Source organism: Daldinia decipiens (genome assembly GCF_022478715.1).
Source record: "Daldinia decipiens strain CBS 113046 unplaced genomic scaffold F4813scaffold_1, whole genome shotgun sequence".
NCBI classification, from domain to species: Eukaryota; Fungi; Ascomycota; class Sordariomycetes; order Xylariales; family Hypoxylaceae; genus Daldinia; species Daldinia decipiens.
The window spans coordinates 450,574-465,288 of NW_026054544.1; the positions used below are offsets into that span (position 1 = coordinate 450,574).

Below are 14,715 nucleotides of genomic sequence, written 5' to 3' on the forward strand. Positions count from 1 at the left end.
GTACACGTGGGGCTGCAAACTGAACTGTCAGCTGGCAACTCCTCGTACGTCATTCTCTCAGGCGTCAGCATATCTACATCTACCTACATGAATGCCTCATAGGTTAGGTACATTTTGTACCTAGGCTAGTAACTTCCGTCATTCGATCTTCCTACGTATTCCCCAAATCTCTTCACACTTTTATTCTACCTAAAGCACCGTGACGATTAATTACTTTCATCGCCATGGCGGATGCCGATGTTGCAACTAGATCTCCCGAGAGCGATGCTCAGGAAACTATGATTCCGGGCGACACTCCTGCACAGACAGGTCCTACGATGGGCGAGCATTGCACTTCCGACAGACCTACCCGTAAGTCATCTTAACCAAGCACGTCGACTAGTGTCGGCATTGACATATTATTACACAGCTGCCGGTCTAGCTCCAAAGGGAGAATTGAGGAAACTTGGTGGAGTGGATGTCAGTCCTCCAACACAGCAATAGCCGCCGTTTACTTATAAGCCCACGCTCATATCATAGTAGATCTACCTTGCAAAGCCGGAAGCATACCCGACGAATCCATCGAAGCTTCTTCTCCTTCTTTCGAGCGGCACAGGGCTAAAGTCGACGAACAATCAGATTCAAGCGGACAAGTTTGCCGATGAAGGTTTGTACGTATATCTCAAGATGTCGGATATAGCATCTCAACAATACAGAGGCTCGTCTAGGATTTACGTGATCGCTACTAATTGTTGACGCAGTGTCGTCGTGATGCCTGATCTTTTTGAAGGCAACCCTGCGCCAAACTCTTCTATTTCCGAAGCGGAAGCGCAAGAGACCTCATTCCTTGACCGGCTCAAACTCAAAGCCGTCGAGATCGCAAAGTCGTTCGTAATCGACGAGTGGTTAGCACGCCATACCGAAGAAAAGGTCATGCCTATACTCGAGAAAGTTATCGACGCATGTAAAGGCGAGTTTGCGGATGCGATCGGTAATGGAGGCGGAATATACGCTGTAGGTTATTGTTTCGGTGGGCGATATGTGCTCTTACTAGCTAGCGAGCGTGGCCACGCGCAGACTGGTTGGACTGGTGCACAGAAACCTGCCGACGAGGAAGCGGGTGAAGGGACAAGCCCACCAAAGAAGGGCCCGTATATCAAAGCAGGTGCGCTAGCGCATGCAACTCTAGTATCATCAGAAGATTTTCAGGGATTGAAGGTCCCTGTGAGCTTGGCCTGTGTGGAAAGCGATCCTCTATTTCCCGACGAAGTCCGTGAAACCGGGGAAAACATAATGTCCACGGAGAATGTGGAGCATGAAGTCCAGGTCTATCCCGGTGTTCCTCATGGCTTCGCCGTCATTGGAGACTACGATGACGCTCACATCAAGGATGCACAAATAACGGCTTTCGAGCAGATATTAAGATGGCTTAAGGAACACTAGAAAGAAAGTAACTAAGGGCAATTAACTTTGTGGCGTTCTTCGGTTATCTTCTAGTTAGGAGGGCACAGCACCAGGAGAGCATTGCGATTAGGTTTTCAAGTCCAGTAGTTACGCAGATTCCAGTCATAAATAAATCTTTCAGATCTTGTCTGTACGCTCTTTCTACGGGACTGTACAAATAATCTTTCCCGCCGTCTTATTTTCCTCCAGCAGCTGGTGAGCCTTGGTTATCTCATCCATAGGTAGGACTGTATCGATCAGGACTTTCAGTTTTCCGCTCTCAAAGTGAGGGATATATTCGGCCAGCTTGTCCCTCAACCGACCTTGGTAGTCGATATCTCGGCTCCGTAACGTACTGCCCTCAAGTCGAATTCGCTTATACAGTAACATACTATAATCTACTCCGTCGAGACGGGTTCCGCCCATCAGGCCGAGCGCAACCCACCGGGCATCTCTCGCTGCAACCGTAAGGTTCTTCTGGAAGTAGCTAGCCCCGATGAAGTCTATAATAAGATCAACACCCTTGCCGCCAGTCGCCTCTAGAATCTCTTTGGCCCAGTCCTGTGTCTTATAGTTGAAGGCCTTAGTAGCACCGAGCTCACGCTCGATGAACCGGCATTTCTCATCTGTGCCAGCTGTCGCGTAGACCGCACTCGCACCGCTATCAAGACTGAGTTGAATCCCTGCGATGCTAACACCGCTAGCCTGTGCAGAATGTGAGATCGGGGATGCAGTATGAATACAGGGTTTAAGGGGGAATAAATAGACTTACACCTGCGTGCCACAAAACAGTCTTGCCCGCTGTAAATTCGCCTACTAGATGCAGTGCCTGTGTGGCGGTAATCCACGTTTCGGGAATGGCTGCTGCTGTCTCCCAGGAGAAGCTATCCGGCTTGTGAAGCAACATCTTGGAGCTTACGGCGATGTACTCGGCGTACGCACCGCCGTACGCTAGACCGAAGACGGCGTCGCCGACCTTAAAGTCGCCGTGCAGTCCGGGCCCGAACGACTCGATTGTGCCGCTAAATTCGACACCTAGAGTGGACGGTGCCTGTGGTGGAAGCGGGTACCGTCCCTCGCGCTGGATAAGATCCATACGATTTAGCCCGAAGGCTTTGACACGCACCAGGGCATCGCCCTCCTTGGGCTCGGGCTTGGGGGTTTGAGGATTTATGAAGAGCGAGGTGGCAGGCCCTTTCCCGTCCTTGACCTCTGCGTTGGGGTATCGTTAGCTTTTACATCTAGGTAATATATGAAGTCTGCAACTCGGTGATAAATCGCATACCGACAGCTTTCATCGTGTTACTCATTTCAATTCTAAGGACAGTATTATAGAAGTTATAGTAGTTAAGTATAATAAGGGTTTGGGCAAGGCAAGGGCAACTATCTGCTGGATATTTAATTTATACGTGTAAACCTCAGGCTGTCGATGATGCTATTACTCTTATATGGTTTAGATATACATTATGCTTTGAAATCAACGGCAAGTCAGGTAGTTAGTACCGCGCAGGTTATTTTGACTGATGGCGACAGCTGGATGACATCAAGTTTACTAAGCCATTTAATCCGATATCTGACCGTGTTCTATCTTGATTCCACCGCACGCCGAATCCCGATCTCTTACCACCAAAACCACACTAGCAACTCTTCAGACGTAAAGTCGGCGTTCGATGTCTTCTAATTAGCTCAAGGTAGTTTGAATCGTTATCTATGATGAGCCCAGTTAATTGATCCTCTAACTTGAGCATATTTCATATATTCATATTACAACCGGTACACCAATTCTACCAACCCTCATCTCCTTTATCCAAGCTATCACTAGTTCTTCACAGCGTAGAATACTGCGTCATGTTCTCTTGCTTAGGCGCACCAGGATTAATGAACTAATGTGAAACAAGTTTATTGGTTCGCCTAGCCGAAGATACTCGTTGCCGTGAACGCTTATATCAAGAAACATCCGAAGATAGTTTCACGCTTTAGCTAGTTACTACCTAGTTGAGGCTCGTTAATTTTATCGAGGAGCGTAGTTCGACGAAATATATCTGGTCATTGATATCTTGATCGTGACATGAAGGTAACGAGGATCCCATATAACGAATCTGCAATTCAGTTAAAGACGAGCGTAATCCAACAGTTTACTAGCCTTAGGACTTATACATAGTCTTTCGAGGTGAAACGGCCATATAAACAGACCAACTTGAAGCAAATAACGGCCAGAGAAAACTCGAGATGGCGAGATGTAAAGATCTTCCTCGATAGAAAATAGAAACCGGTCTACTCTTCCCTCGGAGCCCCTCGGAGAGGTTTAGGCGTTAAGAAACGCGTACGAGTAGAACATAAAAAAGACAAAGAGACAACTAAACATAGAACACGTGTTGATTGGTGGCCCTGTGTTATTAAGCAGGGTCTCGTGTGCGTTTGATTACCGTGGCAGCGGTTGCATGTTGCATCGAAGATCTCTGAATTCATCCATGTAGGAAGGAATAGTAGAAATTACGTGGAGAGGCCCATGTTATCCATCAGGTTAAACAACTCCGGAAAACTCCATAGACGATGTTAGATAGGCTATTTCGATCAAGAGCCCCATAACGCTTTTTGACATTACATACATGTATGTAGTAAGTGACACAATAAGTGACACGGCATGTCGAGTTAAACAAAAACTCGGAGATCACTTCAGTCTTAGCTCTAGCTGCGTACGTAGTGATTAGTTGAAACTCACTGCAAATCATCAAATCGAATTAGACATTTAATAGATTCAAACCAGATTCAGCCCCGATGCCTCTGGAGCTTAGGTGAGATCTACAACACCGTCAACGACTTAGCCTCAGTGGTCTGAGCAGACGCTTGTGGAACCCGAGGAAGGGGGAAATCTACGTAGTAAAGCCCTAGCTGATCGAATAGACATACCTACCCTAGAGCATCGTGAGATACGAGGCACCAATATGGAAATACTGCTGCATGGATTTTTGCAAACGATACAATATGTATACCACACCGCATCGGAGCAATTATCTGAGAGGACCCATCTCCCTTAACGCAGAGGTGCATACGGATTATGTTGGGCAATTATTTTGCATTGAATTTCCCTTATCCAAATGCCTCGAAGACGGATTGATACGAGGTGCTAAATTACCTGTAACAGCATCGTCCGACTGCATCCATGCTACATACACACTACTTCTAGATCTAGAACGACGGAAAATAATTTAGTCCTAGCTCTTATCAAACCTGTTATGAGAGCAGAAGGGTTGGCTAACTTTCCAGAAAGCCTTAAGGAACGCTTGGTTAATTTCCGCGTCGGTCTAAAAGAGCCCATCCAGATTCAATTCTGGAGAGGACCGACCGGTTATCGGTAGCGTCTTGTCAACCAGGGGGCTACCTCAGGGGTTTTACCCCGTCATAACTCAAAGAAGCATGATAATACGACCAGCCCTACTCAATGGCAATTAATTATATCCCTCTCTTTTACACGTGCTGCATTCAATACCTACTATGTAGGTACCTATGCATTAGCCGGATCGTGTACGGTGTTCTTCGCTACAATCAGTTTTTCGAATTGATTGGTTCAAAGCGGCGCTCGTACTTTTCTCAAAGCAGAGTTGGGGTTAGAGTCTGTTAATTGTGCCTTGTCTGCGTGTCTGTTTAGGAGGTGTGAACCCCTGAATAGATTTACTACCTAATAGGATTAAATGCATTGCTGTTATAATCGGCAATACCTTATTCTTCCTTGCATAATTACCCCAATGGGTAAGGTCTTATCGGATTTCCCGCATTAATACGGATACGGATATATGTATAGTAAGTACTCCGTACTTAGGTCGTTATCGGAGCGATTGAATTTTTTGCTTATGGTGTCAGCACAATTACGGTTCCTGCAGAAGCGCAATCTGTTCCTGCGTCTGCAATTGGCAAGTGGTAACTTAGTAACCGACTAACTACTGTTAATTTGACCTTTGACCTTTAACCTTTAACCTTCAAATTTTAACTGATCGGTATTCTGGGTACATGTATGTTGGGCATATCTCGGCGTATCTGGGCGCTGATTCGAAATACGATATGATGGATACGGTCCGGACAAGCCCAGGCGTATCACCGATAAATCAGTGCTAAGAATAAATTGATACAACTCAACCAACTGGTTGATTGTCGATACAATAACCCATCTTGGAAGTATTTCTATGGGCTTTTAGCCAAGGAGAAAAATCTACGCTAGTGGCGTCCCAATTTCCGCAAATCGCCAGGCCAGAAACTGACTGACTGTACGTATGCTGGACTTAGACTGGCCCCTGGGATTGCATACCGACATCTAGCTCGCTGTTCCTTGCAGAATGCCTGCATGCTACTCACAACCCCCGGCCCGCATTATCCCAACTAGCCAACGAACGATGAGATCCTAAATAGTCCCGAACTATTGTTCCAAGACCCATCTCGTGTTCCTAATTAATACCATCTGATAATGATCCATCACACCAATTGTATTCCAATTGTATTCAACCATACTGAATAGCCTTGCAAGATACCTTCAGTTCAATGTGCTGATAATAGGGGCTTAGCAGCTGTACACCCCCTTTTGGCCCTTTTAATATATCGACCTGTATCTTGAGTTGTACACCTTGAGTTGTACATGCTTAGAACGGCCAAGTCATCATGGGGGAAATCCACACTTGGACCCTAAAAGGGGTAGATTTTAACGCTCATCATGCACCGCTAGCTAAGAAGAGATACCCCTGAGGTGGTCCCTCTGGGGCGAACGATTAGGTACACGCATACATACACAATGTATTTTTGTATGTACAGTATGTGCGCAATCGCTTTCAGCCATGGGGTATAAGTGCTCATGATTGGATAAGAAAGCGAAATAAGCTGTGGAAAAAATAAAAATAAAAATGGAGCAGATATAGAATGGGGACAAAGTCGACTATGCTGTCCTAGCGCCTCGGGCCCCGTCGCCTACTGCCCTGGCAGGAACCGGGATACACTAAGGATAGGCTATCTACACTACGAAGGAAACTGGAGCAAGGAGCAAGGAGCAAGGTACTAAGGTACTAAGGTACTAAGGCAAAAGTACTGGAGCAGGTGAAGTTCACGTTGCTTGGTGTACACTTGGAAAGCAGCATGGAAGTAACCTCCCCCCATGCCGTTCGTTCTGTATATAAGTCAACACATCCGAAGACCGACAATCCTTCCTCTCTTTTCCTCCTCACCCACACAACTTTCGCTGCAAATATCACCCTGACTTTTCAGTCAATTTCATTCGTTCTACAGCATACCTAATTGCTCTACCTTATAAATACTTAATCCTCGACAACCAACGCTCTACACGAGTCACTTAATACCAGACAACTCAATCAAAATGAAGTTCTCCGTTGCTGCTCTTGCTTTCGCCGCCGGCGCCTCTGCTACCTACCCTGGTGCAAGCGAGTCCGTTGCCTACCCCGTCTCCAGCGCCAGCGAGTCCGCCCCGGTCTCCAGCACTAGCGAAACTCCCTCGTACCCGGTTTCCAGCGCCGTCGTTAGCTCTTCTGCTTCCGTCTCTGTGCCTGCCTCGTACCCGGCTGTCAGCTCTTCGGCCTCGGTCTCTGTCCCCGTCCCTGTTTCGTACCCGGCCGGCAACGCTACCTCCGCTACTCAGTACACCACCGAGGTCGTTACCTCGTACGAGACCTACTGCCCCGGCCCCACTCAGATCACCTACGGCACCAAGACCTACACCGTCACTGAGGTATGCCTATCTATCAATTTTACCAAAGATGTTATAGCTAACAAAACTCGATAGCCCACCACCCTGACCATCACTGACTGCCCTTGCACCGTCAGCAAGCCTATCCTCACTACCTCGTCAGTTGCCTGCGCTACTTGGTAAGATGCCAAATTTCAGATAAGATTAAATGAACTAACATGGAAGCAGTGCTCCCGGTACCACTGGCCCGGCTCCTCCTACTTACCCTACTTCGGTCCCGGCTCCCCCCAGCTACCCTAACAACACCGTCCCCGTCAACACCCCCACCCAGGCCTACCCTACTGGTGGTGTTCCCGGTGTTTCCACCCCGTCCACCCCCATCCCTACTGCGGGTGCCGGTAAGGTTGCTGCCCTCTCCGGAGCCGGCCTCGCTGGTTTCCTCGGCCTTGCTGCCGCTCTTCTATAAGAGTGCAGCTTCAGCTCAATATCCGAGTCTATGACCTACGATTCTCCTTTGTTCGATAGTACCTAATATACGGTGATCGAGAGGATGCTTCCGACGCTCATGACAGGAAGCAGACTGGAGTTGTGAAATGGGATGGAAGTGTTTAGACAGGGATTGTTAACGGCACGGTGTTCTGCATTGCACTATGGGGTATAACGACCACGCATGCGGGAACTAATTTTGATTCTTGTAATTTCTTGTCGGTATTTCGGGCAACCAATCAGATATAATCATGGAGGATTACATTGTGTGAGGTCTCCTGGCACTTGGAATGGTCAGGGAGGTTTTTTGGAATCTGGAGAGGATATTTCCTGGCGGATACTTGGATGGAAAATCACTTCGTTTCGGAGCCTTTGGACAAAATCAAACCATTTCAATCTTCACCTTTACCCGTCTTCTCCCAGGAAGTTTCAATTCTCGTGCTCTTGCTAATTACTGACTTCTCTTTCATGTACAAACTTGGAGAGTCAAGCTTTAATATTCTCGGCAAGGGTTGCAACAATACCTATCTGTTGTCTTTAGCTGGATGTTTTATTGGTCTTTGGACAAATTCTCCCGTGCTTGCGGAGTCCTTGTACGATAGTTCAATGGCAACGTAAACATGGCTGGGAGGCCAAGTTTTGGTCCGGCATCTAAATTTCCTCTATCGTGATGAGTGACTGAATCATGATTGTAAAGCTTATTGGTTTGTTGTAAAGGTTCCAGTTATGAAGTTTATTTAGACTATTGTTTCCTGTTGCACTTGGTGTTCCTGTTTCAATTTCTGCATGAAACATGGTATATGTCTAGATATTCGTTTATGCTTAATCCTCTTTTCACCCGATGTTGGAGTGATCTGCATGTAACTATCTAGGTTAAGGTATTATATTTAGATCCAGATCAGATGAACCATCATGATTGCGTAACTATGTACCTGCTGATCAGTGACGATCTAATTACCCGTGCACTTACACTATGACTACACTACACGTAAGCCGGCGGTCTCAGGTTTAGCAGATGTGTCGATCTTGTGTGTACCTATAGTCTCAATTATAAAAAGCTAGCAACAGCTTAAATCCAAGTTAGTCGTTAGACAAGTCTTACTGAACGCGAGAGACACGAGGACAATGTCACTTGTCTACGACACCCGAGACAAGACACGTGTTCTACTTTAGGACACGCTGATCCGGCAACCGCCAAAATTTCGCGTAGCCGACGTGAATACAGAAGTAGGTAGGTAGGTAGGTAGGTAATGTAGGGTTACTACCATCTGTGCCTAGGTTAGGTACGTTGTGCTATTCGTAGAAATCTCACATCACATCTTGACGTCCCTGCGTCAGGTACCTAAGACTGCAACATTGCTTCCGCCCAACCCTATCAGGGCGCAACGTGACGGGCGTGCGTGCATATGGAGGATTTGGGTCGGTTACATCCAAAAGCAGCCCAGCGGCGGACGGGTACCTGCCTTAGGATTGCATGTAGGTACTGCATATGAGGTACTTAGGTATACATACGTAAGACAAATATACGTAAGATGGATTCAATAAGGCCGTGTGTGTGTGTGTGTGTGTGTGTGTGTGTGTGTGTGCGTGTGGCTTAAGCGGCTTGGTTATTCAAATACATATTCAAATACATATATACATAGCCTGCCTCCCCGACCTCTGCTGGTTGCAGCGTCTATTTCGCCGAGGGTCTCGGTCGGGGGTTAAATTACGGCTGGCGCAGGAAGATTTGTCGGTATAATGTATGAGATTTATATGTGACCTTTTATAAAAGCTGAATAGGCTTGATGCTGTGATCTGCTCGCACCATCAGGCCTCATTTACATACCTAACGTAGCAACGCTCTTCCTGATTGGTTATACCCCGACTTATATCCTTGATAACTATTGCCACACATGCAACTGCTTATCAGCGAAGATAGCCGACAGTCAGTATCATTGTTCTTCGTCGCCTTTCTTGTTTAGACCAAGCGTCTATCTTAAACTTCCATCTAATCAACCCCTCATTGCTGCTACTAGCAGACGAAAATTGTAATGTAATTTGAGTCCCAACCATGTCCGAGGTCAAACAAATATCCACAACGGCTTCGTCGGCCGATGTCGAAAAGACAGCAAGCGACCCATCCAAAACTGTCGGAATTGACTCTATGAACAAGCACATAATTAACAATGATCCGGATGAGGCGTTGAAGCTCGTAGCCAGAGAAGCTGTAGTTTTGACCCCGGAGGATGAGAAGAGGCTATTGAAGAAGATCGATCGTAATTTGATGCCCCTACTTTGCGTCGTCTACGGGTTAAACTATCTGGACAAAACTACCTTGTCGTATGCCTCTATCATGGGGATCAAAGTGAGATTAGCCCGTACTCAAGTCAAGGCGTAAACTTACATTGTGTGCTCTCCGCAGACAGATATCAATCTCATAGGTAAATTCTCTAGGAACCGACAGCATATATCCATGACCATCATTGACGAACATTCATCTTAGGTCAAGACTATTCCGTAAGCTATTTCCTCTTCCCAGTGAATTCAATTCCAGAGCCCCCAAGTGCCTCATCCTTAGGGTCTTGGTTGGATCCATACTTAATCCATACTTACCTTCATACAGTGGATAGCTTCCATGTTCTACTTCGGCTATCTCTTCTGGGAATGGCCAACAAATCGTCTTCTCCAGCGGTTGCCGTTGGCGAAATATTCCGCCTTCAACGTAATAATGTGGGGGCTCGTTCTCTGCTGCATGGCAGCCGTGAAGAATTTTGCCGCGGCAATGACGGTGAGGTTCTTCCTCGGCGCTTTCGAGGCCGCCGTTAGCCCCGGCTTTGCCCTCTTTACGTCCCAGTGGTATACCAAAAAAGAGCAGGGCACGAGAGTGGCATGGTGGTTCAGCTTTAACGGCTGGGGCCAAATCGTGGGAGGCGTTGTAGCTTATGGCATTGCTGTCGGCACGGAGGCTCATCCTATCTTAATCAAGTCGTGGCAATTAGTCTTCCTCGTCACTGGCTTCTTCACGGCGTTCATGGGCGTCCTGTTCTTATATCTCATGCCAGACAGTCAACTGAACGCCCGGTTCTTGACACAGCAGGAGCGGATTATGGCCGTCGAACGTATCCGCATCAATCAACAGGGCGTGGGTAATAAGCACTTCAAGTGGTATCAGTGTAAGGAAGCGCTTACAGATCCTATGATCTGGGCATTCGTGCTTAACAGTGCCATTTGCTCGATCCCTAACGGTGAGTTTACCAAGACACTTATACTCGAAACTCAAGGCTAATGTTTCCGGTCAGGTGGGATATCAAATTACTTCTCACAACTCATCGTTTCATTTGGGTTTTCAGCGAATGAATCCCTTCTTTTAGGAGCACCCGGCGGCGCTATCCAGATCATCACTCTCCTGGTTGCTGGGCATTTTGGCGATCGATTCAAAAACCGCATTGTTAGACATCCCGTTCCGTACATTGCGGGTAATGCTAACGACTGATTTAGTTATTCGGTGCTGCCGGCGTCCTACTGTCAGTGGTGGGCCTCTTTCTTATCCTCCTCCTGCCACTTAGTAACAGTGGCGGCCGGCTTGCGGGTTATTACTTGTATCAGTCCGCTTCAACGGGATTCGTAGCCCTACTAGGACTTATCGCAACGAATGTGGCAGGATGGACGAAGAAGACCACCGTCGCGGCGATGTATCTCACTGCCTACTGTGTAGGTAACATTATTGGCCCTCAAGTCTTCCGGACCAACGATGCACCGCAGTACCGCAACGCCAACATAACGATCCTCGTATGCATGGTTGTATCGTTCGCGATTTTGGTTTTTATCAATTTCTGGTGTAGGCGTCAGAACAAGATCAAGGCCGCTATCCGAGCTAGTCCTGGCTATACCAAGGTAGACGGGCAGGAATTTCTTGATTTGACAGATCGGGAGAACCCCGAGTTTATTTATAGTTTATGATGTACTCACCATACGGGGGAAAGGGCCTCATTAAAGATGATATCTATGAGAAGTTAGCGATATCTAAGTATCTCACCACTGGCTCAATATTAAGACGTGGTCGAGCTTTTACACAGGGATACGGCTTATGTACCTAGGTAGGTATGTATGTCCTAGACTTACTTACGAGTTCTTACTCAGCTCGTATTTCAGGAAATATACTATGCCATAGCCAATTCTAACGTCATTCGAAGCATATCAAAGTGACATGGTTGAGTTTTCGACTGTTGACCTTCCCAGCTTATTTATGTAATTCGCCTGATCCTACTCGGGACATGTATACGATTTGAAATAGCCTAGGTAATTATCACTTAAGTATTTATTTTATCTATTTTGTATAGTCATATTCTATAGTTTTCCCTGTCTATTTATATCTAAGTAGTGTCTTTCAATATAGGAAATGCATAAAGGGCAGACATAAGCTCACAGAGCTATCTTCCCTGCGTGATAAAAGAGATCCACGTATAGGTACCTAGCTTTCAAAGCTAACTTAACGCAGCGCTGACTTAACGGAATGAGTACCTGACTTCCCTCCTCACTTCAACTGCAACTTCTAGTGCTTCCTTTCTTGACTTCGAGAACACATTGAAGTAAGCTATGAATGTGTTTGCTCCGGAACTGGGGTGTGGGACCTTCTGGCCCCTTTTCACAAGACAGCCGTAGCGATTAACTAGTATCTAGCGTCAGTATTTTGATGTTCATATTGCACGATAGAAGAGTTTATGGTGACTATAGATAGCACTTACTATTCTTCGCCAGGTCAGGTCTTCGGCCTAGCAATTCGCGGCAGATGTCATCTGAATCAAAGATGCCTTCGCAGGTTTCGTCGAAATCAGCGCCAATGAAAACGAGTACTCCGGTGTGCTGGGCGCCGTTTTTGAATGGGAGGGATAGTGATCTGGCTCGATCCTTATCCTCGACGGCTAGGGACAGCGCGACGCCAAAATAATCGATTCCGTAGACTGACTCGACGATGCGACTAGCAGTGGATCCTGGAGGCCGCGGGTTGATTTCTAAAATCCAAGGAGTTGGGGGAGCAGATGTTGTCGCCTTTTCAATTGGCTGTAAATCTAGAAAGCCACTATCAGAGCGGTATTCAACAGACGATTGCTGAACTCGAGCTTCCACGTGTAGAACGCCACTAGAAATTCCGATCCGCTGGAGCCTTGCGCTGATAGAACTCTGAAGTACCTCAAGCTCATTAGAGGGAAGAGCGGAAGGATGGACAAGGTACGTCTCCAGGAAGTTTCTTTGAGAAGCGGGAACTGTTATGTCGCTCTGATCTCCCGGCTTTGGGAAGTCGTCGCAGATCTCGCAGAAGAGTATGTCGCCATCCAGTAAGATCATATTAACGTCGACTTCCGGGCCATCGCAGTACTTCTCCATCGTGAATGATTTGAAGAAAGTCTTTTGTATCATTTCTACCCCGGCTTGGATCTCTGCTGCGTTGTTCACTCGTACGATCCCCTCTGAGTTGAGACCTAAGCGTGGCTTGAGAATTAGGGGATATGAAAGATTCTCTGCCGAGGCAAATTCAAGCGCCTCTTCGGCTGTCGAACCATTAAAAGGATTACGGCCTTCGGCAACGCCCACTTGATATTTGTCGGTTGCGATTTCATACGACTCGGCGGGCTGGTGAGGGAGGCCAAGCTTCTCCGCTGCTCGGCTGACCGTAACTTGAAACGAATCTATAAAAGCAACGATGCCGTCGATCTTCTTGCCATACGACTTAACTGTCTCGACGATACGGTCTGCCATGTCGTGGCCAGGTGGGTTCGTCCACCAAGTACCGGCAGGCAAGAACGCCTCATACCACTTAAACACCGGTGTTAGTAGCTATCTCTTTAATGCATTGTGGGAATTTGGGGTTATGCTGGTGATAACAGCTCCCGGTTCAACTGTATTGGAAAATCCAACTTCTGGACTTGGTCTAAATCGGGGTATGTGTTCGAACTACATACCTGTGAATATTCGCTCCGTTCGATCCAGCATCCAGGCTTGTCAATGATGACGAGGTTAATTCCAAGGGCACGGGCTGCTTCGCATGCATATACGGTCCATGACCCCTGAGATGGTGCGCGGTAGCTAATGCCAACGAGAACAAGTCGCTTCCGAGTGGTTGATCTCGGTAAAACCCAGGGCAGAGACATCTTATTTTCAAACTCAGCCTCGAATTCCGGAGGTACAATAGGTACTGCTGAATCCATATCGGTCTCTGAGAATGACTGCTGTAGCAATATCGCTCCAGCAGAGGAACGAAATAGTTTAGGGAGTGAAATCACATCTAAGCAAACGGCTTCCTCAGAAAGCGACTGGAGCGGCGTTAAGAAGGACACCACCTGTTCGACACCGAAGGTACCTTTAAGTCGAAGAGGGATGATATCTGATCTGATAACTGTACCTCTTTGTAAAGGGGTAACAAGTCTCACGAGTCTCTTCTTGGACGATTCGGTGGCTTGAAGGCAGTTCACGAGAAAATGGAAAGCTTCTCGTGAGCCAAAGGACTCCACGCTGGCGGGCTCGATATCATTGTTGTCGCTTTGGATCCAGATGGCATTCTTTCCTGGAAGATGTGCGAACCCCGAGCTTGATAATGCTGGATTCAACGACAAGATAACATCAATAGTCTGCAATGCTGTACTGCCGTCTGAGACACATTTGGTGGTTTGTGAGGTAGTCCAACGACATGCAAAGGCAGCTAATAAATGTTAGTATTGATATCTGTAATGTGTTTCAAACGAAGAACTTGCCGTGATCTTTCCAGAAGATGGTGACTTCTCTTTCTACCATCGTGAAGACGTTGGCTTGGCCTGGAACACTTTTGTGGTCTTTACTGTTTCTTAATAGAACTGGAGAACTCGATAATGTCTACCGTTGCCAGCGAGCAGAGCCAACTTATATACTGCTATCATGGTATTCTAAGATGCTCATGATCCCACCGGACAGCTTGCGCTATGGGGGGTATTAGTTCAGCTTTTGTTCATGCCTTTGCCAATTTTATCACAGATTTCATCTTTTACTCTTTACGGATACATTATCACCAGCCCAAGACCACAGTATCATGTTAGGAATAGCGGAGAACGATATCGTTTCGGTGTTGCCTTAGCCTGCATCGGCGTTCTAAGTAGTCCTATTCGTTGAGG

The 14,715-nt window shown here is 46.9% G+C and overlaps 5 protein-coding genes across 5 annotated transcripts; 3 read left to right on the top strand and 2 right to left on the bottom strand.

Moving 5' to 3' along the window:
* Window positions 1-66: 66 nt before the first annotated feature.
* On the top strand, window positions 67-1,568 carry F4813DRAFT_341476 (alpha/beta-hydrolase). Its single transcript, XM_049241299.1, has 4 exons — window positions 67-351; window positions 410-459; window positions 523-650; window positions 741-1,568. The coding sequence occupies exons 1-4, from the start codon at window positions 225-227 to the stop codon at window positions 1,420-1,422; spliced, it is 987 nt and encodes a 328-aa protein (XP_049104627.1). The 5' UTR covers window positions 67-224; the 3' UTR covers window positions 1,423-1,568.
* F4813DRAFT_341480 (quinone oxidoreductase putative) lies at window positions 1,569-2,892 on the bottom strand. The gene is made up of 3 exons (XM_049241300.1): window positions 2,708-2,892; window positions 2,195-2,634; window positions 1,569-2,127 (listed from the first exon to the last, which is right to left on the bottom strand). The coding sequence occupies exons 1-3, from the start codon at window positions 2,730-2,732 to the stop codon at window positions 1,585-1,587; spliced, it is 1,008 nt and encodes a 335-aa protein (XP_049104628.1). The 5' UTR covers window positions 2,733-2,892; the 3' UTR covers window positions 1,569-1,584.
* Window positions 2,893-6,778: 3,886 nt separating this feature from the next.
* On the top strand, window positions 6,779-7,571 carry F4813DRAFT_384247 (uncharacterized protein; the record flags this gene model as incomplete). The annotated part of the gene is made up of 3 exons (XM_049246053.1): window positions 6,779-7,147; window positions 7,202-7,284; window positions 7,334-7,571. 3 exons carry the CDS (start codon window positions 6,779-6,781, stop codon window positions 7,569-7,571), a joined length of 690 nt encoding a protein of 229 aa, XP_049104629.1.
* Window positions 7,572-9,373: 1,802 nt separating this feature from the next.
* On the top strand, window positions 9,374-11,814 carry F4813DRAFT_341487 (MFS general substrate transporter). The gene is made up of 6 exons (XM_049241301.1): window positions 9,374-9,938; window positions 9,996-10,014; window positions 10,077-10,090; window positions 10,197-10,818; window positions 10,873-11,021; window positions 11,072-11,814. Exons 1-6 carry the CDS (start codon window positions 9,645-9,647, stop codon window positions 11,531-11,533), a joined length of 1,560 nt encoding a protein of 519 aa, XP_049104630.1. The 5' UTR covers window positions 9,374-9,644; the 3' UTR covers window positions 11,534-11,814.
* Window positions 11,815-12,078: 264 nt separating this feature from the next.
* On the bottom strand, window positions 12,079-14,484 carry F4813DRAFT_394833 (glutathione synthetase ATP-binding domain-like protein; the record flags this gene model as incomplete). The annotated part of the gene is made up of 4 exons (XM_049247617.1): window positions 12,079-12,242; window positions 12,319-13,387; window positions 13,534-14,270; window positions 14,445-14,484. 4 exons carry the CDS (start codon window positions 14,482-14,484, stop codon window positions 12,079-12,081), a joined length of 2,010 nt encoding a protein of 669 aa, XP_049104631.1.
* Between the last annotated feature and the right edge of the window lie 231 nt (window positions 14,485-14,715).